The 19,138-nt window shown below is 47.9% G+C and overlaps 1 protein-coding gene across 1 annotated transcript in view; it reads left to right on the forward strand.

Moving 5' to 3' along the window:
• LOC147121821 (procollagen galactosyltransferase 2-like) overlaps nt 1-19,138 on the forward strand; it is a 159,743-nt gene that overhangs the window by 85,611 nt on the left and 54,994 nt on the right. The window contains exon 5 of the mRNA XM_085978005.1: nt 6,504-6,623. Within this exon, the coding sequence (XP_085834131.1) occupies nt 6,504-6,623 (120 nt within the window). The remainder of the gene's footprint in view (nt 1-6,503; nt 6,624-19,138) is intronic.

Here is a 19,138-nt window from a genome sequence, read left to right on the forward strand (position 1 = left end):
TCGGTCCCCTTTTGTTAATTCTCTGTCGGGCCACTAGAGGGAGACTCCCTGGCAGCAGGGTGCTCCGTTTGGAAAGGTGAGAAGAACACAGATTGTATCACTGACAGTGGCCATTCGCAATTCGCTAACCAGTTCTCCGCCCTCCTGTTCAGGACATTTATCTGGCAATAGAGAGGAGGAAGGTGCTCAAACACACCCTGAAATTTCTATGATGTGTTTTTATCGGATCACTCGTTCTTTCAAAAGAACGTGCCTTATATGACTTGATGGAACACAGAAACCGTGCATGTTCCTCCAGAGCTGGTCAGCTCTGCAATTCGACCAGTGAGAGCCGATTAGTTGGGCTTGAGCTCACCGTGATGAAGTTATTGATAGACTGGCAACACATTACCAGCGCGCGCGGAGGCTTTGTGCTTTAGAGCTTTTGTCCCAAAATAATCATTACATTAAAGAAGTAATAAAGTTTCTATTTCAACCACATTGCGAAATTCCTATTTGAAACCACCCCACCCTGGAAAAAATCCTCTCTACGCCACTGAAGAATGGTAACGGCAAGGATTAAAACCTGACAAAATGAAGGCAATGAATAGAGCGAAGGGATAGACTGCCCTCTGATGTTGTTGGCTCACTGCTGCCCTGTGTTTAAACATTGACTCCTGCATGAACACAATTATTCTAAGTTCTACTCTATAATAAATAATTATGTACCCAGTAAATTGAGCCAGTAAACAGAGTGGAGTCCTAGTTAGGCGGTAATATAGATCCCAACGGCATCAACTCTGCCAAAGTTTTTGTCATATATAATGATCTTCAAACAAACACACTGACAGTAATAGTTTTACAAACTTGCATTTAAACTCCGTCTCCTGCAGCTGAGCGATAAATGAGCTAATGCGGAATATGTATCGGGTTTTACATTGAGGAACTTAGTTGTGTTTTTCTGCCTCTGGCATTAAGTGAAAAGTGAAAGTTCAGAGGCGTTTACTCCAGTACAATATATAGGTCTGCATACATTTCAATCTCTATTTTTCTTCCTGTTTGATGCTGGTCGCTCCAGAATGTACTTTTTATATTAAAGGTAAAGACTGTGCAACCACTAGATGATGCTGCTGCACTTACTTATGAGACAGAGTAGAGGCATTCAGGAACATAAGAATTGCTAGACGAGAAAAGACCAATATCCATCTAGTTCACCTTCTACCATCCTTTTACCGGCACAGACACGATGAGCCGAATGGCCTCCTTCTGTGCCATAAAGTTCTATGATTCTAACCTGGTAGTCGCATGATACAACAATAATGGAGTTGTTGATTAGTCATAGCAATCAATCTCTAGCAATTAGTCTACAACAGACCCAGACACCAGGCAAGGAAACCCCCAGTGGCGGAGAGCTTCATATTAAAAGTATACTCCAGCTTTTAGTTTGAGATGCACTTTTCCCCATTCCAGTATTTTCACATTTGAATGCCATTCCACACTGTCATTATTAAATATGAATTCCTCACACCCAGATATTAAACTGCCATTGTTCCATTATTGGGGACTTTTTTTTGGGGGGGTGGGTGGAGGAATAATAAAACAATTCCAGAACAGACAGAAACAATTTGATTTGGAAACATCATTAGGAATTCCGCATGTTAGCCCTGCATTAAATTTGTTCTGCGCAGTTGCTTAGACTTGACTGCAGTGCCAACCCTTTTTAATGCAGTTTTTTTTAAACTTCTGTTTGAAATTAAACACTGAAAACTTTCTTCATGGGACGTCACTGGAATTGGGTGGCTGCCTGGTCGTACTGAGAGGAAGTTGAGATGAGAGGGCTGGGAATGCACCCGTTACAGGTGCAGACCCGGCGTTGCCCAATTCCCAGGAAAATGAAAGCTGCTCATAACACATCCCAGTGCAAAAACACAGTCCCTTTAACATAACGGCCTGAGAGTCAAGTTGTATAAAATGGGAACATTGTGTTGCTGTAGCTTTGGAGCAGGGATGCTTGAGGAGGAATACATATCTGGCACCAGTATTCAGGTACTGTGACTCCCTCACTGATTGCACACCTATTATTTCTCCCCCTCCTTTTCCCCCTTGTTTTTCCCCAATTTTACTAAAATACTTGCCTACCTTTTAGTTTTCAGTTCCGATGAAGGGTACTCACTTGAAATGAAACATTAACTTGTAGCGGTTCGTGTAGATCGCCACTAAATAAGAGAGTTTGACTTCGACGAACTAGTAACAAGTTGTTTATTTACAGGAACAGACTAATTACATCAGGTAAGATAGCAGGTAAGATGGCTGACTGTAGGAGCACCGTGGTGTAGGTCTTGTCCCAGCGGGGACTCCACGAGGACTGAGTTTGCAGTCCTGCGGGGAGCGTGATGACGTCATCACGCTCTGCTGTGTGTTCCCGCGCTTTGGGTGTCACGTGATCGCGTCGTGACGTCAGTGCATCTCCCCGGCACAGAGGCTGGCCATTGAGGCCGAGGTCGCGAGGCCGGGCTGTGCCGGTGCATGCCGTGGGAGCGGGAGATTGCGTCGCTCCCGTCGGCCGGTCGTTGCGGCCGAAGACGCTAGGCCGGGCTGTGCCAGCGGCCATCCTGGAAGGCCGAGTTGGGCCGGCAGCCGCCGCACGCACGTCACGTCGTACGTGACGTGACGTCAGCACGCTAGGGCGCGTCTTAAAGGGGCAATGGCCCCAACAGGTAAGTTAAAAGGGCAACGGCCCCAAAAGGTAAGTTAAACATACAGTAAGGTAAGTTAACGGGAATTATGTATCTCAATGTAAGGGACAACCAGTGGTACCGCCACAAACTCATCTTTTCTCTCTACAGAGGCTAACTGAGCTGTTGCGTATTTCCAACACTTTCTGTTTATTTATGTGTACAAGTCAGAGGCTATATAGCTTTTCTGCCTGTTAGATCATCCAGACAATAGGTGTATTTTTCTTGTTTGCTATTTATAGAGGAAAAAGTAGCTGTGGGTGTAAAGCAGTGTGTCTCACTCTATATACTGGAGGTTTTAAAAAAATATATGAAGGGATTTGGTCGGGTCAGTAGTGAAAGACTAGTACCTCGGGTTGCGGAGTCGTGACGAGAGGGTCATCAATTTAATATTGTCACTGAGAGTGAGGCTGAACTTAGGAAAAATCTGTTGGAACATGGAATGCTTTGCCACAGGGAATGGTTGAGGCAGAGACCATTGCATCTTTTAAAGGACAAATGGGTTTAAACAATTGAAGCAGAGGAATATACAGAGCTCTGGGGACAAAGCAGGGCAGTAGAATTAGTACTGGATTGCTCGAGCAAAGAGCCAGCACAGCCTCCTTTTGCACTGTAAACCTCAATGCTTATATTGTACCTGTACTCGAGCACAGCAAAAATTGGAGTTCTTAAGTGCACACCCAAGTTGGTCCGAGTTTTCTACAATTAGTCCACCTCCAAGTCTACTCTTGAAAACAAACCTAATTTCCTTAACTTTGCCTTACAACATGTCACAATACCTGGAATCATCTTTGCTGCTCCCGCCTAACTAAATATCCTCCAATATTAAGTGACCAGGACTACAGATTAGGCCTGATCAACACATCTACAGTAACAATACAACCTCATTTGATTTATACTTTTGCCAATGCATCTGAGGACCTTATTTTTCTATCTTACTCCAGCTAATCACTATGAAAATATTTTTCTGGAGTTATTCACTATAACCCTTAAATCTTTTATCCGCTCAGCATGCTATACTTGGCTACATTTGGCTACAACTTGTGTTAAACTTACTGGTCGATAGTTTCTGAGTATGTCTGGAACTAATTTTAAGTAATGTAGTATGTATGAACAGCATTCACAAACTGTTTAATTACAAATAGAAGCACACTCCGATTCACTTCCGGGCAGGATTAAGTAATTAAATTCATAGCTGTAAATAACAATCTCTTTACTTAATCTTTTCCCATTATATCAAACTGTTTAAAATATATACTGTATATTTATACATGTTCGTGGCTTCCTGTTAAATACCTCTATTCGGGGTAACAAAAAATGTTGCTCACACCCCTGTGAGAATCTGGATTAAGTGGCTGGTGATGAGCAAACCAGATCCATAGCACTGGACTTGGATGTCTGGAGAGCAGGGAAGGTGGCACATAGCAAGCTGTCATATGTACCTCCTCCCAGCACACTGAAGGCAGATATCTGTCATATAGATGGTAAGGAAACTTTGAGGCTTTGGGACAGCAGCTGCTTGGCACGGCCACAACTGGGAGGTGTTCCCAGGAAGCAGAGTATGAGAACTCGCATTCACATCTGCAGGGATTTGAAGCCTACCATGGCTGAGTTACAGAGAGACAAGCAGCAGCTGAAGGACTGCTGCACCTCCAACTGGAGAAGCCACCATTTGATGGGATATGATATGTGTCCATGCTGCGGTCAGGATGATGATGATGCACAGCCCCCTATGATACTTGTGATGACCTTCCAAAACCTGCTGTCTGCCTCAAACATAAACTTGCCAGTTGTCTAATAACCAACCATTGACTATCCTCCTTGGGGGGAAGGGCGACATAAATGGGGTTGATGTGGCTCCAAGGTGACACGCCGGGTAATGGAGGTTTGGAACCATGTCAACCATTTGTAACAGGCTCAGTAATCCAATACTTGGCCAGGCAGATATACTGTACATCAGGGCATTGTTTGATCAGCCATTCTGGCTCATTAATGGCCTTTGGAGGGGTAGTCATGTCAATGGAGGCTGGCATTCTTCCCACTCTAACTGATCGAAAGATAAGAAAGAACTTGCATTTATATAACACTTTTTATGTCCTTAGGACATCCCAAAGTTCTTTACAGCCAATTAATTACTTTTTAATTACACCAGTACTATTGAGAACCCATTTTTAAAAGCGTTTGCCAATCAGCCATTTTTCAGAAAACAGTTCAGCTGAAACTCTGCCTTAGTGCGGAGCAAACTAATATCAGGCTGATATATGAATGTACTTGTCTGTAATTATGTGGCAAAAGTAATTGGCAACAGGTGTCAACCTTAGCTCAGTTGGTAGCACTCTCGCCTCTGAGTCAGAAGGTTGTGGGTTCAATTCCCACTCCAAAGACTGGAGCACAAAATCTAAGCTGCCACTTCAGTGCAGTACTGAGGGAGGGCTGCACTGTCGGAGGTGCCCTCTTTCAGATGAGACGTGAAACCAAGGCCCCATCTGCCCTTTCAGGTGGGCGTTAAAGATCCCAATAGCACTATTTCGAAGAAGAGTAGGGGAGATCCCACCGGCTGCTGCATTTTCTACATTACAACAGTTACTACACTTCAAAAATCAATGTGTTATTTGTAAAGCGCTTTGGGACATCCTGAGGTCATGAAAGGCGTGATATAAATGAAAGTCTTTCTTTATTCTATCTATATGTTTATTGTGCCAGAGGGGTACTATGGGGGAGAAATTTGGTTGCTTTGCACCTCCCGTTAGAGCCCTAAGAGGGTTCTAATGGGGCGCAAAGCAACTAGCACCCGGGCGCGGCGCCGCCAACACCTCCCGTGAAATTCAGTGGGAGGTTAGTGGCGGCGGTAACCGTTAGCGCCCCGCGGTGCTGCGCCACCGGTGATGATGTCATCGCCGTGCACAGCGCCCTGGCCGCAATCTTCGGTAGCGCCCCCTGACTTACGGCTGGACGCTATGTCCGACGGGGTCAGGGGGGCCTACCTGCAGCCAGGGCGGCGCTAATTAAAGGTGAGGTGCCAGGCAGCCATTTTTGTTGCTGGCTGCCTGCCAGCACCTGCCTCTGTTGCCATTCCTGGCCTCCTGAACACCACCCCTCCACGGAGTGCCGGCTGTGCTCCATGAGCCCGGCACTTCTCTTGAGTGCCGGGCTCTTTTGCTGCCACTCCAATCCCCGGTGGCCCAGCGGTGCCCTGGGTCGCACTGCGCAAGCCCCCTCCCCTTTAAGAAGGGGAGGAAGGCCTGCAATACCGCAATTTCCCCCTATGTGTTGTAAGGATGGGCATTCCTATTTTTATAAAATCAGGTCACTGTTATAGTTTCTATTGGAGGGACGCCTTGATTGGATTGTGCCTCAGTCTATCAGTTAAATTCAACTAAAGGTGCATGGGTCTAGGATAGGCCTACAGTTCTGTAGTGAAAATTCTTTGACCACTGCCTCATGAAGCACCACTTCCGTTGAGCACAGAGTGCAGCATCAGTGGATTTACTTCCATGTTGTCTTAGTTAGGAAGGCATCAATGCACATGAACTTATGTTGCCATACCTTCATTGTCGCTAGGTCAATATCCAGGGATTCGCTATCTAACACCATTGTGGGAGCACCATCGCCACGAGGGCTGCAATGGTTCAAAGAGAGGCCTATCACCACCTTCTCAGGGCAACTCGGGACGGGCAATAAATGCAGCCTCGCCTTTGTCACCCACATCCTGGGAACAGTTTTTTTAAAAAAGGTCATGCTTCTAACAGAACAAATGCTGAATAATTTTTATTTTCCGTTTTGTTTTAGACATCCAGATGCACATATGTAACAGAGAGCACTGCGGCTATCTCCCAGTGCCCCTGAAGGCCCAGCAGTCCTTGCAAGAGGATACTGAAAGCTTTGTCCATGTTCTGCTTGAAAGAATGAGTAAGTTTATTGACAAGCACGAATAAAACTCGAACTGCCATGAGACGTTTTCTAACAAAAAACCTCCCTGGGATATCGGGAAAAATAGGGACATTGGCAAAGGAGGAACTGACGCAAATCAATATCTCTAAGGATATGGTGTTAAGGAAGCTAAAGGGATTGAAGGTGGACAAATCCCCAGGGCCTGATAACATGCATCCTAGGGTACTGAAGGAGGTGGCCCTAGAGATAGCGGATGCACTAAGGATGATTTTTCAGAATTCATTAGACTCGGGAACAGTGCCGATGGATTGGAGGGTAGCTAACGTTACCCCACTATTCAAAAAGGGGGGTAGGGAAAAAGCAGGTAATTACAGACCTGTAAGCCTTACATCAGTTGTGGGCAAAATGCTGGAGTCCATCATTAAGGATGAAATAGCGGAGCACTTAGCAAATGGGGACAGGATAGGACAGAGTCAACATGGATTTACAAAGGGTAAATCGTGCTTGACTAATCTATTGGAATTTTTTGAGGGAGTAACTGGTAGAATAGATGGGGGAGAGCCAGTAGATGTGGTGTACCTGGACTTCCAAAAGGCCTTCGATAAGGTCCCACATAAAAGATTAGCATGGAAAATTGAGGCTCATGGGATAAAGGGGAAAGTTTTGGCGTGGATAGGGAACTGGCTGTCAGATAGAAAACAGAGAGTTGGAATAAACGGCTCATTTTCTGAATGGCAGGCAGTAACAAGTGGGGTACCACAGGGATCTGTCCTGGGCCCCCAGCTGTTCACAATTTACATTAATGACCTGGATCAGGGAGTCGGATGCAGCATTTCCAAATTTGCAGACGACACTAAACTAGGAGGGGGGGTGGGCTCAGAGGAAGAGACCAGGAAGCTCCAGAGCGATTTGGACAGACTGGGCGATTGGGCGGATAAATGGCAGATGCACTATAATGTGGACAAGTGCGAAGTTATCCACCTTGGGTGCAGGAACGGGAGGGCAAATTATTATTTAAATGGCAATAGATTGGGAGAGGGGGAAGTACAGAGAGACCTGGGTGTTCTTGTACACCAGTCACTGAAGGCGAGCATGCAGGTGCAACAGGCGGTCAAGAAGGCAAACGGTATGCTGGCCTTCATAGCAAAAGGGTTAGAATACAGGAACAGGGATACCTTGCTGCAGCTGTACAGGGCACTGGTGAGACCACACCTCGAGTACTGTGTACAGTTTTGGTCGCCTCATCTGAGGAAGGATGTTCTTGCCATGGAGGGGGTGCAGCGGCGATTCACCAGGCTGATACCAGGAATGGCGGGAATGACCTATGAGGAGAGACTATGTAGTTTAGGGATGTACACACTGGAGTTTAGAAGATTGAGAGGGGACCTCATAGAAGTGTATAAAATTCTGACAGGTCTAGACAGACTGGATGCAGAAGGAATGTTTCCCTTGGCGGGTGAGAACAGAACTAGAGGACATAATTTAAGGATAAGGGCTAAACCATTTAGGACAGAGATGAGGGGGAATTTCTTCACTCAGAGAGTGGTGAACCTGTGGAACTCATTGCCACAGAGGGCAGTGTACGCCAGCTCATTAAATATATTTAAGAGGGAATTAGATATATTTCTACGGGCAAAAGGGGTTAAGGGTTACGGAGAGAAGGCGGGGACGGGATACTGAATTAAAGGATCAGCCATGATCTCATTAAATGGCGGAGCAGGCACGAAGGGCCGAATGGCCTACTCCTGCTCCTATCTTCTATGTATAAATACTGTTTAAATCATCCAGGTACTGTGGAACTTTTCAGAAAAAAAATTGCAGAAACACAGGTGAGGTGCTGGCTTATTACTAGAGAAATAGTTAGAACGCCAGGTTATTTCTTCACCGACCTTCCTTCATTCATTGAATTAAACAGTTAAGAAAACCATGATGAACTAGTTTAACTTCACGATTGTAAACTGGTTCAGTAGGGAATAGTGGTTCATTAAATTAAAAACCCATATTTGCTTGGTCCCAGATTCCTTTTGTTCCAAATCTCGTTCTCAGTTCCCACCATCATAGTGACAATAGATAGGAGGAGGGTGTGCCTGGAACTTTTCTTCTTAGGCAGTTCCTTGGGACCGAGGATGACTTGCTTCCACATTAAAAATGAGTTCTCGGGTGACTGATGAGTCCAATGCGGGACCTACAGTCTCTGTCACAGGTGGGGCAGACGGTGGTTGAAGGGGCGGGTGAGTGGGGTGCTTGGGTTGACATGCGCTCCTTCCGCTGTTTGCGCTTGGCTTCCGCTTGCTCCCAGCGAAGAGACTCGAGGTGTTCGGCGCCTTCCCGGATGCTTCTCCTCCAATTTGTGTGGTCTTGGGTCAGGGATTCCCAGGAATCAGTGGGGATGTTGCACTTTTTCAAGGAGGCTTTGAGGGAGTCCTTGAAGCGTTTCCTCTGCCTACCTGGGGCTCTCTTGCCGTGCCGGAGCTCCGAGTAGAGTGCTTGTTTCAGGAGTCTCGTATCGGGCATGCGGACAATGTGGCCCGTCCATCGGAGCTGATCGAGCGTGGTCAAAGCTTTGATGCTGGGGATGTTACGCTGAGCAAGAACACTGATGTTGGTGCACCTATCCTGCCAATGGATTTGCAGGACCTTGCAGAGGCAGCGTTGGTGGTACCTCTCCAGTGCTTTGAGGTGCCTGCTGTACATGGTCCATGTCTCTGAAGCATACAGGAGGGTCATGTCGACCATGAGCTTGGTGCTGGGTTTGAGGTCCTGAACTACAGAAGCAAAGAAAGGTGTTTAGAATTCTACATTGTGTATTTGAGGGGCTGGTTTCAGCTTTGACCCTGCCTTCAGTGCTGTGTAGAGATTTCCACAATGGGGTGAGACTGTGGCAGGATTCATAGCAGGGCTTAGTGTGGAACAGGATGTGAGTGGCAGAGCTTTAGATGATATGGAATTAATGGAGGGGAAAGAATAGGCGCCTACAAAGAGGACATTACAAATTTGGATCTGCTGTAAACTGCTTCTCGTGTTCAATGGCATCAGACGCTCCCTTAAGCGGTTTGAAAGTCCTACTTTTATGAGAGTTGACTCACAGGGCCCTATATCTACTCGGTACTGTGGGCAGGACAATAACTGGACTGAAGGATTCAAACAGGGAGTTGCGAGAGAGAGGATGACTCACTCAAGGTTTTTAAACAAGAAGGGAGGTTAAAGATTGGGCAGTAGTTGAAGGAGACAAATTGGTCAAGGATGGGCTTTTTCAGGATGGAGTGATGATGGCAGTTTTGAAAGGCAAAGCACCAATGCCTGAATAGTGGGGGCTATTAACAGTGTTGGGGTGCACTGGGACCAGAAAAGGTAGTGGAGTGGTTATGATTTGGGTGGGGAGGGGAGGGGATCAAGGAGGCAGGAGGTGGGCCCCATAGAAGATACGAGCTTGGAAAGGACGGGAGGGGGAGATAGAAGAGAAGCTGAAGGTGACGGATGGTCAGGTTAATATAATTGAGGGTTGGCAGCTGGTCAGCAGCAGGGGTGCTGGGAAGAGGAGATGATACTGAAGCCGTGGCTCAGTCTCAGCCTTTGCCATAAAGAAATCTAGGAGCTCCTGAAACTCGGTGTCAAAGGTGAAAGTGGAAGAAGCAGGAGAAGGGGGTTTGAGGAGGAAGATTGCTGATAAAAGGAGTCGTAGGTTGTTCCAACCCTCCAAGATGATCCTGGCATAATTGAGGGATTTAATGGCGGAGAGGGAAGTGCTGGAATTCCGGACATGGTCCAACCAGATTTGGCAGTGGACGACAACAACAAGCGTGCATTAAGTGCGCTCAATCTTCAGCACTTAAAGGTGGGAGCTGTACTGGGGGGAGAAATGGGGGCTGGGAGATGCTGGGAACGAGGGTGCTTTCTTGCTTAAATGTGTCACTCCTGTGCTGCAAGCTTCGTAGAAAATCTTGAGGATTAGTAAAGTTGGAGATGTTAAAAATATTAGTATCTGGATCCCAAAATCGATGAAACATAGAAACATAGAAGGTAGGAGCAGGAGTAGGCCATTCGGCCCCTCGAGCCTGCTCCGCCATTCGATGAGATCATGGCTGATCATCCAAATTCAGTACCCTGTTCCTGCCTTCTCTCCATATGACTTGATCCCTTTAGCCTTAAGAAATATATCCAACTCCTTCTTGAATATATTTAATGAATTGGCCTCGACTGCCTTCTGTGGTAGAGAATTCCACAGGTTCACCACTCTCTGGGTGAAGAAATTCCTCCTCATCTCTGTCCTAAATGGCTTACCCCTTATCCTTAGACTGTGACCCCTGGTTCTGGACTCCCCGGCCATCGGGAACATCCTTCCAGCATCTAGTCTGTCTAGTCCTGTTAGAATTTTATAAGTTTCGATGAGATCCCCTCTCATTCTTCTAAACTCCAGCGAGTACAAGCCCAATCGACCCAATCTCTCCTCATACGTCATTCCTGCCATCCCAGGTATCAGCCTGGTGAATCTTCGCTGCACTCCTTCCATGGCAAGAACATCCTTCCTCAGATAAGGCGACCAAAACTGCACACAATACTCAAGGTGTGGTCTCACCAAGGCCCTGTACAACTGTAGCAAGACATCCTTGTTCCTATACTCAAACCCTCTCGCTACGAAGGCCAACATACCATTTGCCTTCTTAACCGCCTGCTGCACCTGCATGCTTACTTTCAGCGACTGGTGCACAAGGATGCCCAGGTCTCGTTGCACTTCCCCTTCTCCCAATCTATTGCCATTCAGATAATAATCTGCCTTCCTGTTTTTTACACCAAAGTGGATAACCTTGCATTTATCCACGTTATATTGCATCTGCCATGCTTCTGCCCAATCACCCAACCTGTCCAAATCATACTGGAGTTTCTCGGCATCCTCCTCACAGCACACACGCCCACCCAGCTTTGTGTCGTCTGCAAACTAGGAGATATTACATCTAGTTCCCTCGTCCAGATCATTAATATATATTGTGAATAGCTGGGGTCCAAGGACCAATCCCTGCAGTACCCCACTAGTCACTGCCTGCCACTCGGAAAAAGAGCCGTTTATTCCAACTCTTTGCTTTCTGTCTGCCAACCAGTTCTCTATCCAAGTCAATACCTTGCCCCCAATCCCATGTGCCTTAATCTTACATGCTAATCTCTTATGCGGGACCTTATCGAAAGCCTTTTGAAAATGTATGGATGAAAATGTAAAAATTAGTAATCTGTCTTCACAAAGTTTCATCCAGTTGTCTTCATACAATTGTGAGGTCATGGAACTACAGGAAGACTGGACTCTCCGTTAGAAATTACAGGGTGCCGTAACAGTGCTGTGCCACAGCAACAGATCGTGAACCAGGGCCTAGGGTTTGTGCAATATAGTGTGACATGGGAATGAGGTCCTCGGCTTAGACTGACTGTAAGAAAATGAGCATTACGATCCCAACACACAACATTGTGGATGGACAAACCTGTATTGTCCCTCCATTCTAGAGCAATAGAATTCAAACACAGAGAAGTTATGTTAAACTTATATAGAACCTTTGTTCGACCGCACTTAGAGTACTGTGCACCGTTCTGGTCTCCATATTACAAAAGGGATATAGAAGCACTGGAGAAGGTGCAAAAAAGATTTACAAGGATGATACCAGAACTGATTATACCTATCAGGAAAGACTGAACAGGCTGGGGCTCTTTTCTCTAGATAAGACAAGACAAGACAAAGAGGTGACCTGATCGAGGTCTTTAACATTATGAAGGGCTTTGATAGGGAACATGTTCCACTTGTGGGGAGTCCAAAACTAGGGGTCATAAATATAAGATGGTCACTATTACATCCAATAAGGAATTCAGGACAAACTTCTTTACTCAGAGAGTGGTTAGAATGTGGAACGTGCTACTACATGGAGTGGTTGAGGCGATTAGCGTAGATGCATAAATGCTAGATAAGTACATGAGGGAGAAAGGAATAGAAGGATATGCGGATAGGGTGAGATGAAGTAGGGTGGGAGGAGGCTCATGTGGAGCATAAACACTGGCATAGACTAGTTGGGCTGAATGGCCTCTTTCTGGGCTATAAAATTCTATAATTCTATGTATTCGTTCAAGGCCTAAACCCAAATGTAGATTCGGGAACATAGGAACAGGTGTAGGCCATTCAACCCCTCCAGCCTGCTGCACCCTTCAGTTAGATCATGGCAGATCTGTACCTCAAATCCTCTTAGCTGCCTTAGCTACATACACCTTGATACCCTTATCTAACACAATTCTATCGATCTCAGTCTTGAAAGCTTCAGTTGTCCTAGCTAATTTAAATTAATACTCTTTTCATTGGTATATAAAAAAACTTACATTTATATAGCACCTTTCACATAATGAAGCAACCCAATATGTTGATTATCAGTTTAAGTTGCAGCTTTTGTTACACATTATTGCTTAGAATTTTTTCTTTCCCTCTGAAGGTTGAATTGTAATTTCTAAAGGTATATTCACACTACAACTATAATGTCGGTGCTAAGAGGTCTGGCTTCACACCAACGTTGCACTTAAGGTATAAATGTAGCCTGGATCTGAATGCATGGCACATGACGGTGAAAGTTAGCATCATTGGGGGTGATTTTGACAATGGGGAGCTTATGGAGGCAGGACTCCCACTTGTCGGGTTTTAGTCCTGCCTCCAACTTCTGGCCAACCCACGCTATTTTCCCTTGATTGACCTCGTTAAGCCTGCCCAGCAGGTTTAGCAGGCCAATTAAGGGAAAGCCGATTGCAGAGAACGTCAACGTATGATGCTTCATCTGTCAAAAAATTTTGCCAGATGAATTGTCATTGTTTGACAGCTCTGTGAAGCTGTCAAACACTGACATTCTCTGTAGTTTGATGAAGTCTTGAATTCAAAACCTCATCAAACAGATTTCTTTTGCAGAAATGAGATGGTTGTTGCATTGGAGAATGCAACGGCCATCTGTCATCTCCAACCCGGAGGTCCGAGACTCTTCGCATAACAACCGACTGAAGCCTGCAGGAAGAAACAAAGGTAAGTACACTTTTTCTAACACTTTGCACTTACCTCAGATACTCACCTCTCCACTCTTGCATCCACCACTTACATTCACAGCACACTTTTGCACCCGCCCCCACCCCGACCCCCGACCCCCGCAAACCCACTACTCGCCTCGCTGACCTGGCGGGTTTCGGAGCCTTCGGGAAGCCCGCACTTATGAGGGCAAAATGGTGATAAGCCTATTTTCTGCCTGTTAACTACCTGTTAACAGGCAGTTAATAGGCTTTAATCCCTTCCTGCCTCTAAGGAGACGGGACTCGTCGCGGGACGGCTACCCGCCTCCTGGGAAGATGGCTTGGGGGCGGGTTTGGCACCCGCCCCCAAATTCTGCCATTTTCCCGGCAGGCCCGCCTCCATACCCGCCTCCCCGGGGCTGGCAAAATCGCGCCCCAAGTCTCTGACGTGAAAACAGTGCAGAAGATGTTGGGGAGAGATTAATCAGAATCTGTGAGAACAACATTACTGGTTTTTCAACACCTGTTTTAGAGATTTTACAGTAAGCCGATTTGCCCTCCCCCAGGTATTATTTATAGCCGTAAAAGAATGTGGATGCTTTTGAACGATTGCTCAGAAAAGCTAAAACCACTTTACACCAATGTAAACCTGTGTACTTTAACTGGCTTTAGTAGACAGCAATTTAAGTTCAGGATGATGGTTGTAGCCACGAAAAATAATCGTGGTGCAGGAACAGGAACATAGGAACAGGAGTAGGCCATTCAGCCTCTCGAGCCTGTTCTGCCATTCAATGAGATCATGGATGATCTGTGACCTAACTCCATATACCTGCCTTTGCCCCATATCCCTTAATACCCTTAGTTAACAAAAATACATCAATCTCAGATTTAAAATTTACAATTGACTTAGCCTTAATTGCCATTTGCGGAAGAGAGTTCCAAACGTCTACCACCCTTTGCGGGTGGAAGTGTTTCCTAATTTCACTCCTGAAAGGCCTGGCTCTAATTTTTAGACTATGCCCCCTAGTCCTAGACTCCCCAACCAGCGGAAATAGTTTTTCTCTCTCTCTAATGTGAAAGCTAAACATCATGTTTATCCCTTTGAGATAAAATCATACCTTATTCATTCAATAGTAGTAAAAAAAAAACACAATACTAGCTGATGTAGATTTGAAGTTCAAGTTTGTATGAGGCATCATTCTGGCTGGAAAAGGCTGAAACATTTGGTGTCCAGTTGACTTCAAGTTCATTAACCTTTTGGGGGGGGGGGGCGGTGCAGTAAGAGGGGTCTGTTCACCTGCCGCTAAGACAGTGAAGAGAATCATGTCCATAAAATTCAGTGAACTGATAGGAAAGGAGCTGTGAGCAAAACAGCTGTAAATTCATAAAGTCCCGACACTGACATCCCTTCAGGCATCTTAACCTTTTCGAGTGATGAGAGACACAGCAAGCGAGCCGTGGACTTGACTTGTACGGGCTGGAGTTCAAAGAAAAAAATGAGCACCATTCGCCAGCAATTTACTTCAGCGTTAGTCTTCCAATAAAGATGATGCTGCTGTGCGATCATTTTTATGTTCACAACAAGCACACTTGAATCATTCGATGAGTTTCTATTTGTTTTGTATGTACCTTTAAGAGAGAACTGATTTTATACTGCAGTACCGGCAGTGACCACACCTGTATATAAGGCCATAGCAGGCTTCTGTACTTTCAGTTTAAGCATACCCTCTGTTCAGTGATCCACCCCGACCAGTCCTACACGGTCCCGGGCCGGACCATCCACGATAACATCCATCTGGTCCGGGACCTGGTCCACCACTCCCAGAGGGCTGGTCTGTCGGTCGCCTTCCTTTCCCTGGATCAGGAGAAGGCGTTCGACAGGGTGAATCACGAGTATCTCCTCGGGACTCTGCGCGCATTCGGGTTCGGGACGCATTTCGTCGCCCGGATCCGACTTCTGTACGCCGCCGCGGAGTGTCTGATTAAAGTTAACGGGTCCTTGACGGCGCCCCTTCACTTCGGGAGGGGGGTGCGTCAGGGATGCCCCATGTCCGGTCAGTTATACGCTGTTTGCGTGGAGCCATTCCTGCGCCTCTTGCGGAAGAGGTTGACGGGACTGGCTCTACAAGGGCCGGGCGTGGAGGTGGTCCTCTCGGCTTACGCCGATGACGTGCTCCTCACGGTCACGGATCCTGCTGACTTGCGGAGGATGCGGGAATGCCAGCAGATTTACTCGGACGCATCCTCCGCCAAGATCAACTGGGAGAAATGTTCTGGACTCCTGGTGGGTCAGTGGCGGGTGGACTCCCTGCCGGAGGAGTTCAGGCCTTTCGCCTGGAGCACCACGCACCTCCTCTATTTGGGAGTCTGCCTTAGCCCTGCCGAGGACGCCTGGCCGGCGAACTGGCAAGAGCTGGAGGCCAAAGTCACCGCTCGCCTAGGACGCTGGACAGGACTGCTCCGAGTGTTGTCCTACATGGGTCGAGCGCTGGTAATAAACCAGCTGGTGGCCGCCATGTTGTGGTACCGGTTGGTCACTTTGATCCCTCCCCCTGCGTTTGTCGCCAAGATGCAGAAGAAACTCATCGACTTCTTCTGGGACAAAAGGAAGCACTGGGTCTCTGCCGCGGTTCTGTGTCTCCCGCTTAGGGAGGGCGGTCAGGCGCTGGTGTGCCTTCGCACCCAGGCTGCGACTTTCCATCTTCAGATGCTGCAGAGATACCTGTACTTCGAGAATCCTCCGAGATGGTGTGCGCTGGCGACGTATTTCTTCCGCCAGCTGCACGGCCTCAATTACGACACGCAGCTCCTGTTTGTGAAAGTGGGCTGCAGGCGTGCCGGCCTGCGGGAGCTGCCTGTCTTCTAACAGGAACTGCTATGGGTTTGGAACTACGTCGCTTCCAGGCGGAGCTCTCCCCCGTCAGGAGCGGCGGCTCTCCTTCGGGAGCCGCTGCTCAGGAATCCGCACCTCCACGACCGCGGGTTCGGGCGGCTGGCGGAGGGCAGGGCTGTGCCTGGCAAGGTGACCAGAGTCGGGGACCTGCTCGATGGCGGAGGAGCGGGCTGGATGGCGCCGGAGGAGCTGGCGCGGCGCCTGTCCTGGGCCAACGTCCGGCTCGCGGTCGAAGCCATTGAATCGGTGAAAGCGGCACTGGGCCCCGACTCCACTAGGTGTATCGAGCGGCTCAAGCACGTGGGGCAATCCTGTCCGAGCTTACCCCCGTTCGGACGGAATTCCTCATCGGCGCCCGGTGCCGAAACTCCCCTCGGGAACCGGCACCTCACAACTTGAGCCGTCTCGAGGAAATACCCTCCGTGCCTTTTCATTCCGCGCGGAGGGGTTTCCTGTACGGGCTGCTCCTGCACACTCTCCACTTTGCCATCTTCATCTACCATCCAGACACGCCTTGGAGTGGCGTCTTGCCGACTGGCGGTGGTGGAGGTCCCCAATGGAGGGCTCTCTACGCGGGAGTCCTCCCTTGTTCCATCGGGGACTTGGCCTGGAGGGTGTTGCATGGAGCGGTCCCGTGCAATAAGGTTTTAAGTAGGTTCATGGACTCCCAGGCTGCCTGCATTTTTTGCGGCCTGGAGTAGTCCGTGTTTCACGTTTATATGGAGGGTGAGAGGTTGCAGCCCCTCTTTCACTACTTGAAGGGGCTGCTCCTCGATTTTTGGTTGCACTTCAGTCCCACGCTCTTGATCTACGGTCACCCGGTGCGGAGGGGAGTGGACAGGTTGGAGGACCTCCTCGTGGGCCTGCTCCTGGGCCTGGCTAAAAGAGCCATCAATTGGTCCAGGCAGCGGGCGGTCGAGGGGGTCGTCCAGCCAGATTGCCTGCCTCTCTTCCGCGGCCATGTTCGCGCCCGGGTGGCCCTGGAGATGGAACACGCGGTGTCCGCCGGCGCGCTTGAGTATTTCCGCGACCGGTGGGCGCCGCGGGGACTGGAGTGCATTATCAACCCGGAAAACCAAATTTTAATTTGATTTGTTAAGTTTTAGTTGAACTTTTGTTTATTTACAGTCCAATTGGGTTTTTTTGGGGTCCAAACAAAAGAGTACCCTCTGTTCAGTAAATACCTGTTATTATTGTTCTCCTGCAGTCCGTGTGTTATTGCTACGCGGACACTACACTGGCGACGAGCAGGTTCGAACTCACCTGCAGTACTGCATCACCTCACGGGGATCATTCCCTGAAAAGAAGCTTCTTGGAGGTCGAAGTCAGAGCAACGGGCATCGACCGCGGGCAACCGCCCAGTGATCCATTGGAGTTCGGAGAATTGCAGGGGAGGCTGTGGAGAGCTGGGCTTGCCTCCCCAGTCAAGGTGTTCCAGCAAATCGTGCTGGTAGCAGGTAGTGCGCCGACCCTTCCGGACTGCGGCGGGCTCGAGCTCGATCGAGCGGCTCTGCAAAGGGGCCATGCAGCGTCGTCGGGAGGAAAAGAGAGAGAGAGAGGGTGGAGCGCACAGGGCACGGTCGGTGCTCAAGAACCGGGCAGCGTAGAGAAAATAAAACGAGGGGAAGGAAAAGTGAGACGCGCTGAAGCCACGGGTCGCCGCCATTACCCTGTAGAACGCTAGGAGCAGTGTTGGCAGCAAGGGGAAGAAGGAAAAGCGCGGGAGGCGCCATTTTATTCCATTGGGGAAGAAGGAAAAGTGCGGGAGGCGCCATTTTAATCCATTGGGGGGAAGACGAAAAAGCGCGGGTGGCGCCATTTTAAACCACCCAAGATGCCGAAGAGTGGCAGTATCACTGCTTTCGACAATGAGTTAGAAGACTGGACCACATATGTGGAAAGAATTGAAGTGTACTGCAAGGCAAATGAGGTGGCCGATGGAAAGAATGCATCGGTATTATTAAATTTGATGGGCGCGAGAACGTACGGCCTATTGCGGAATTTAATTACCCCAGCTAAACCAATGGAGAAAAGTTTTGAAGAGTTTGTTAATATCTTACAGGAACACCTAAACCCTACACCGCTGCTGATAGCAGAAAGATTCAAGTTCCATAAAAGAAACCAGCGCAAAGATGAGAGCAATGCTGACTATCTTACGGAACGACGCAAGTTATCGAAGCACTGCCAGTTCGGAGCAGGACTGGCAGACACCTTAAGGGATAAGTTTGTCTGCGGGCTCCAGAGTGAAGGAACCCAGAAACGACTACTTTCGGAAAAGGACCTGACGCTAGAACAGGCTTTCAGCGTGGCAGTATCCTACGAAGCAGCAGCACGGGGAGCTGCAGAAATACAACAGAAACCACAAGAATACAGTGCTAACGAAATGGCATATAGAGCAGAAAAGTGCTATCGCTGCGGCAGAACAACCCATGATCAGAAGGACTGCTGGTTTAAGGACAAAATATGCAGGCAATGTGGGAAAATGGGACACATAGCCAGAGTCTGCAGGTCGGGAAAGAAAACCAACACTAAAAGAACTACTAAGGAAAAGTACAAGAAAGTAAAAAAAATGACAGACAGTAGTTCAGAAGATCAGGAGAGTGATAATGACTCCGGGAGCAGGAGA

This window comes from Somniosus microcephalus, chromosome 3 (assembly GCF_052327205.1).
Source record: "Somniosus microcephalus isolate GS21.2 chromosome 3, FLI_Smic_1.0, whole genome shotgun sequence".
Lineage (NCBI taxonomy): Eukaryota > Metazoa > Chordata > Chondrichthyes > Squaliformes > Somniosidae > Somniosus > Somniosus microcephalus.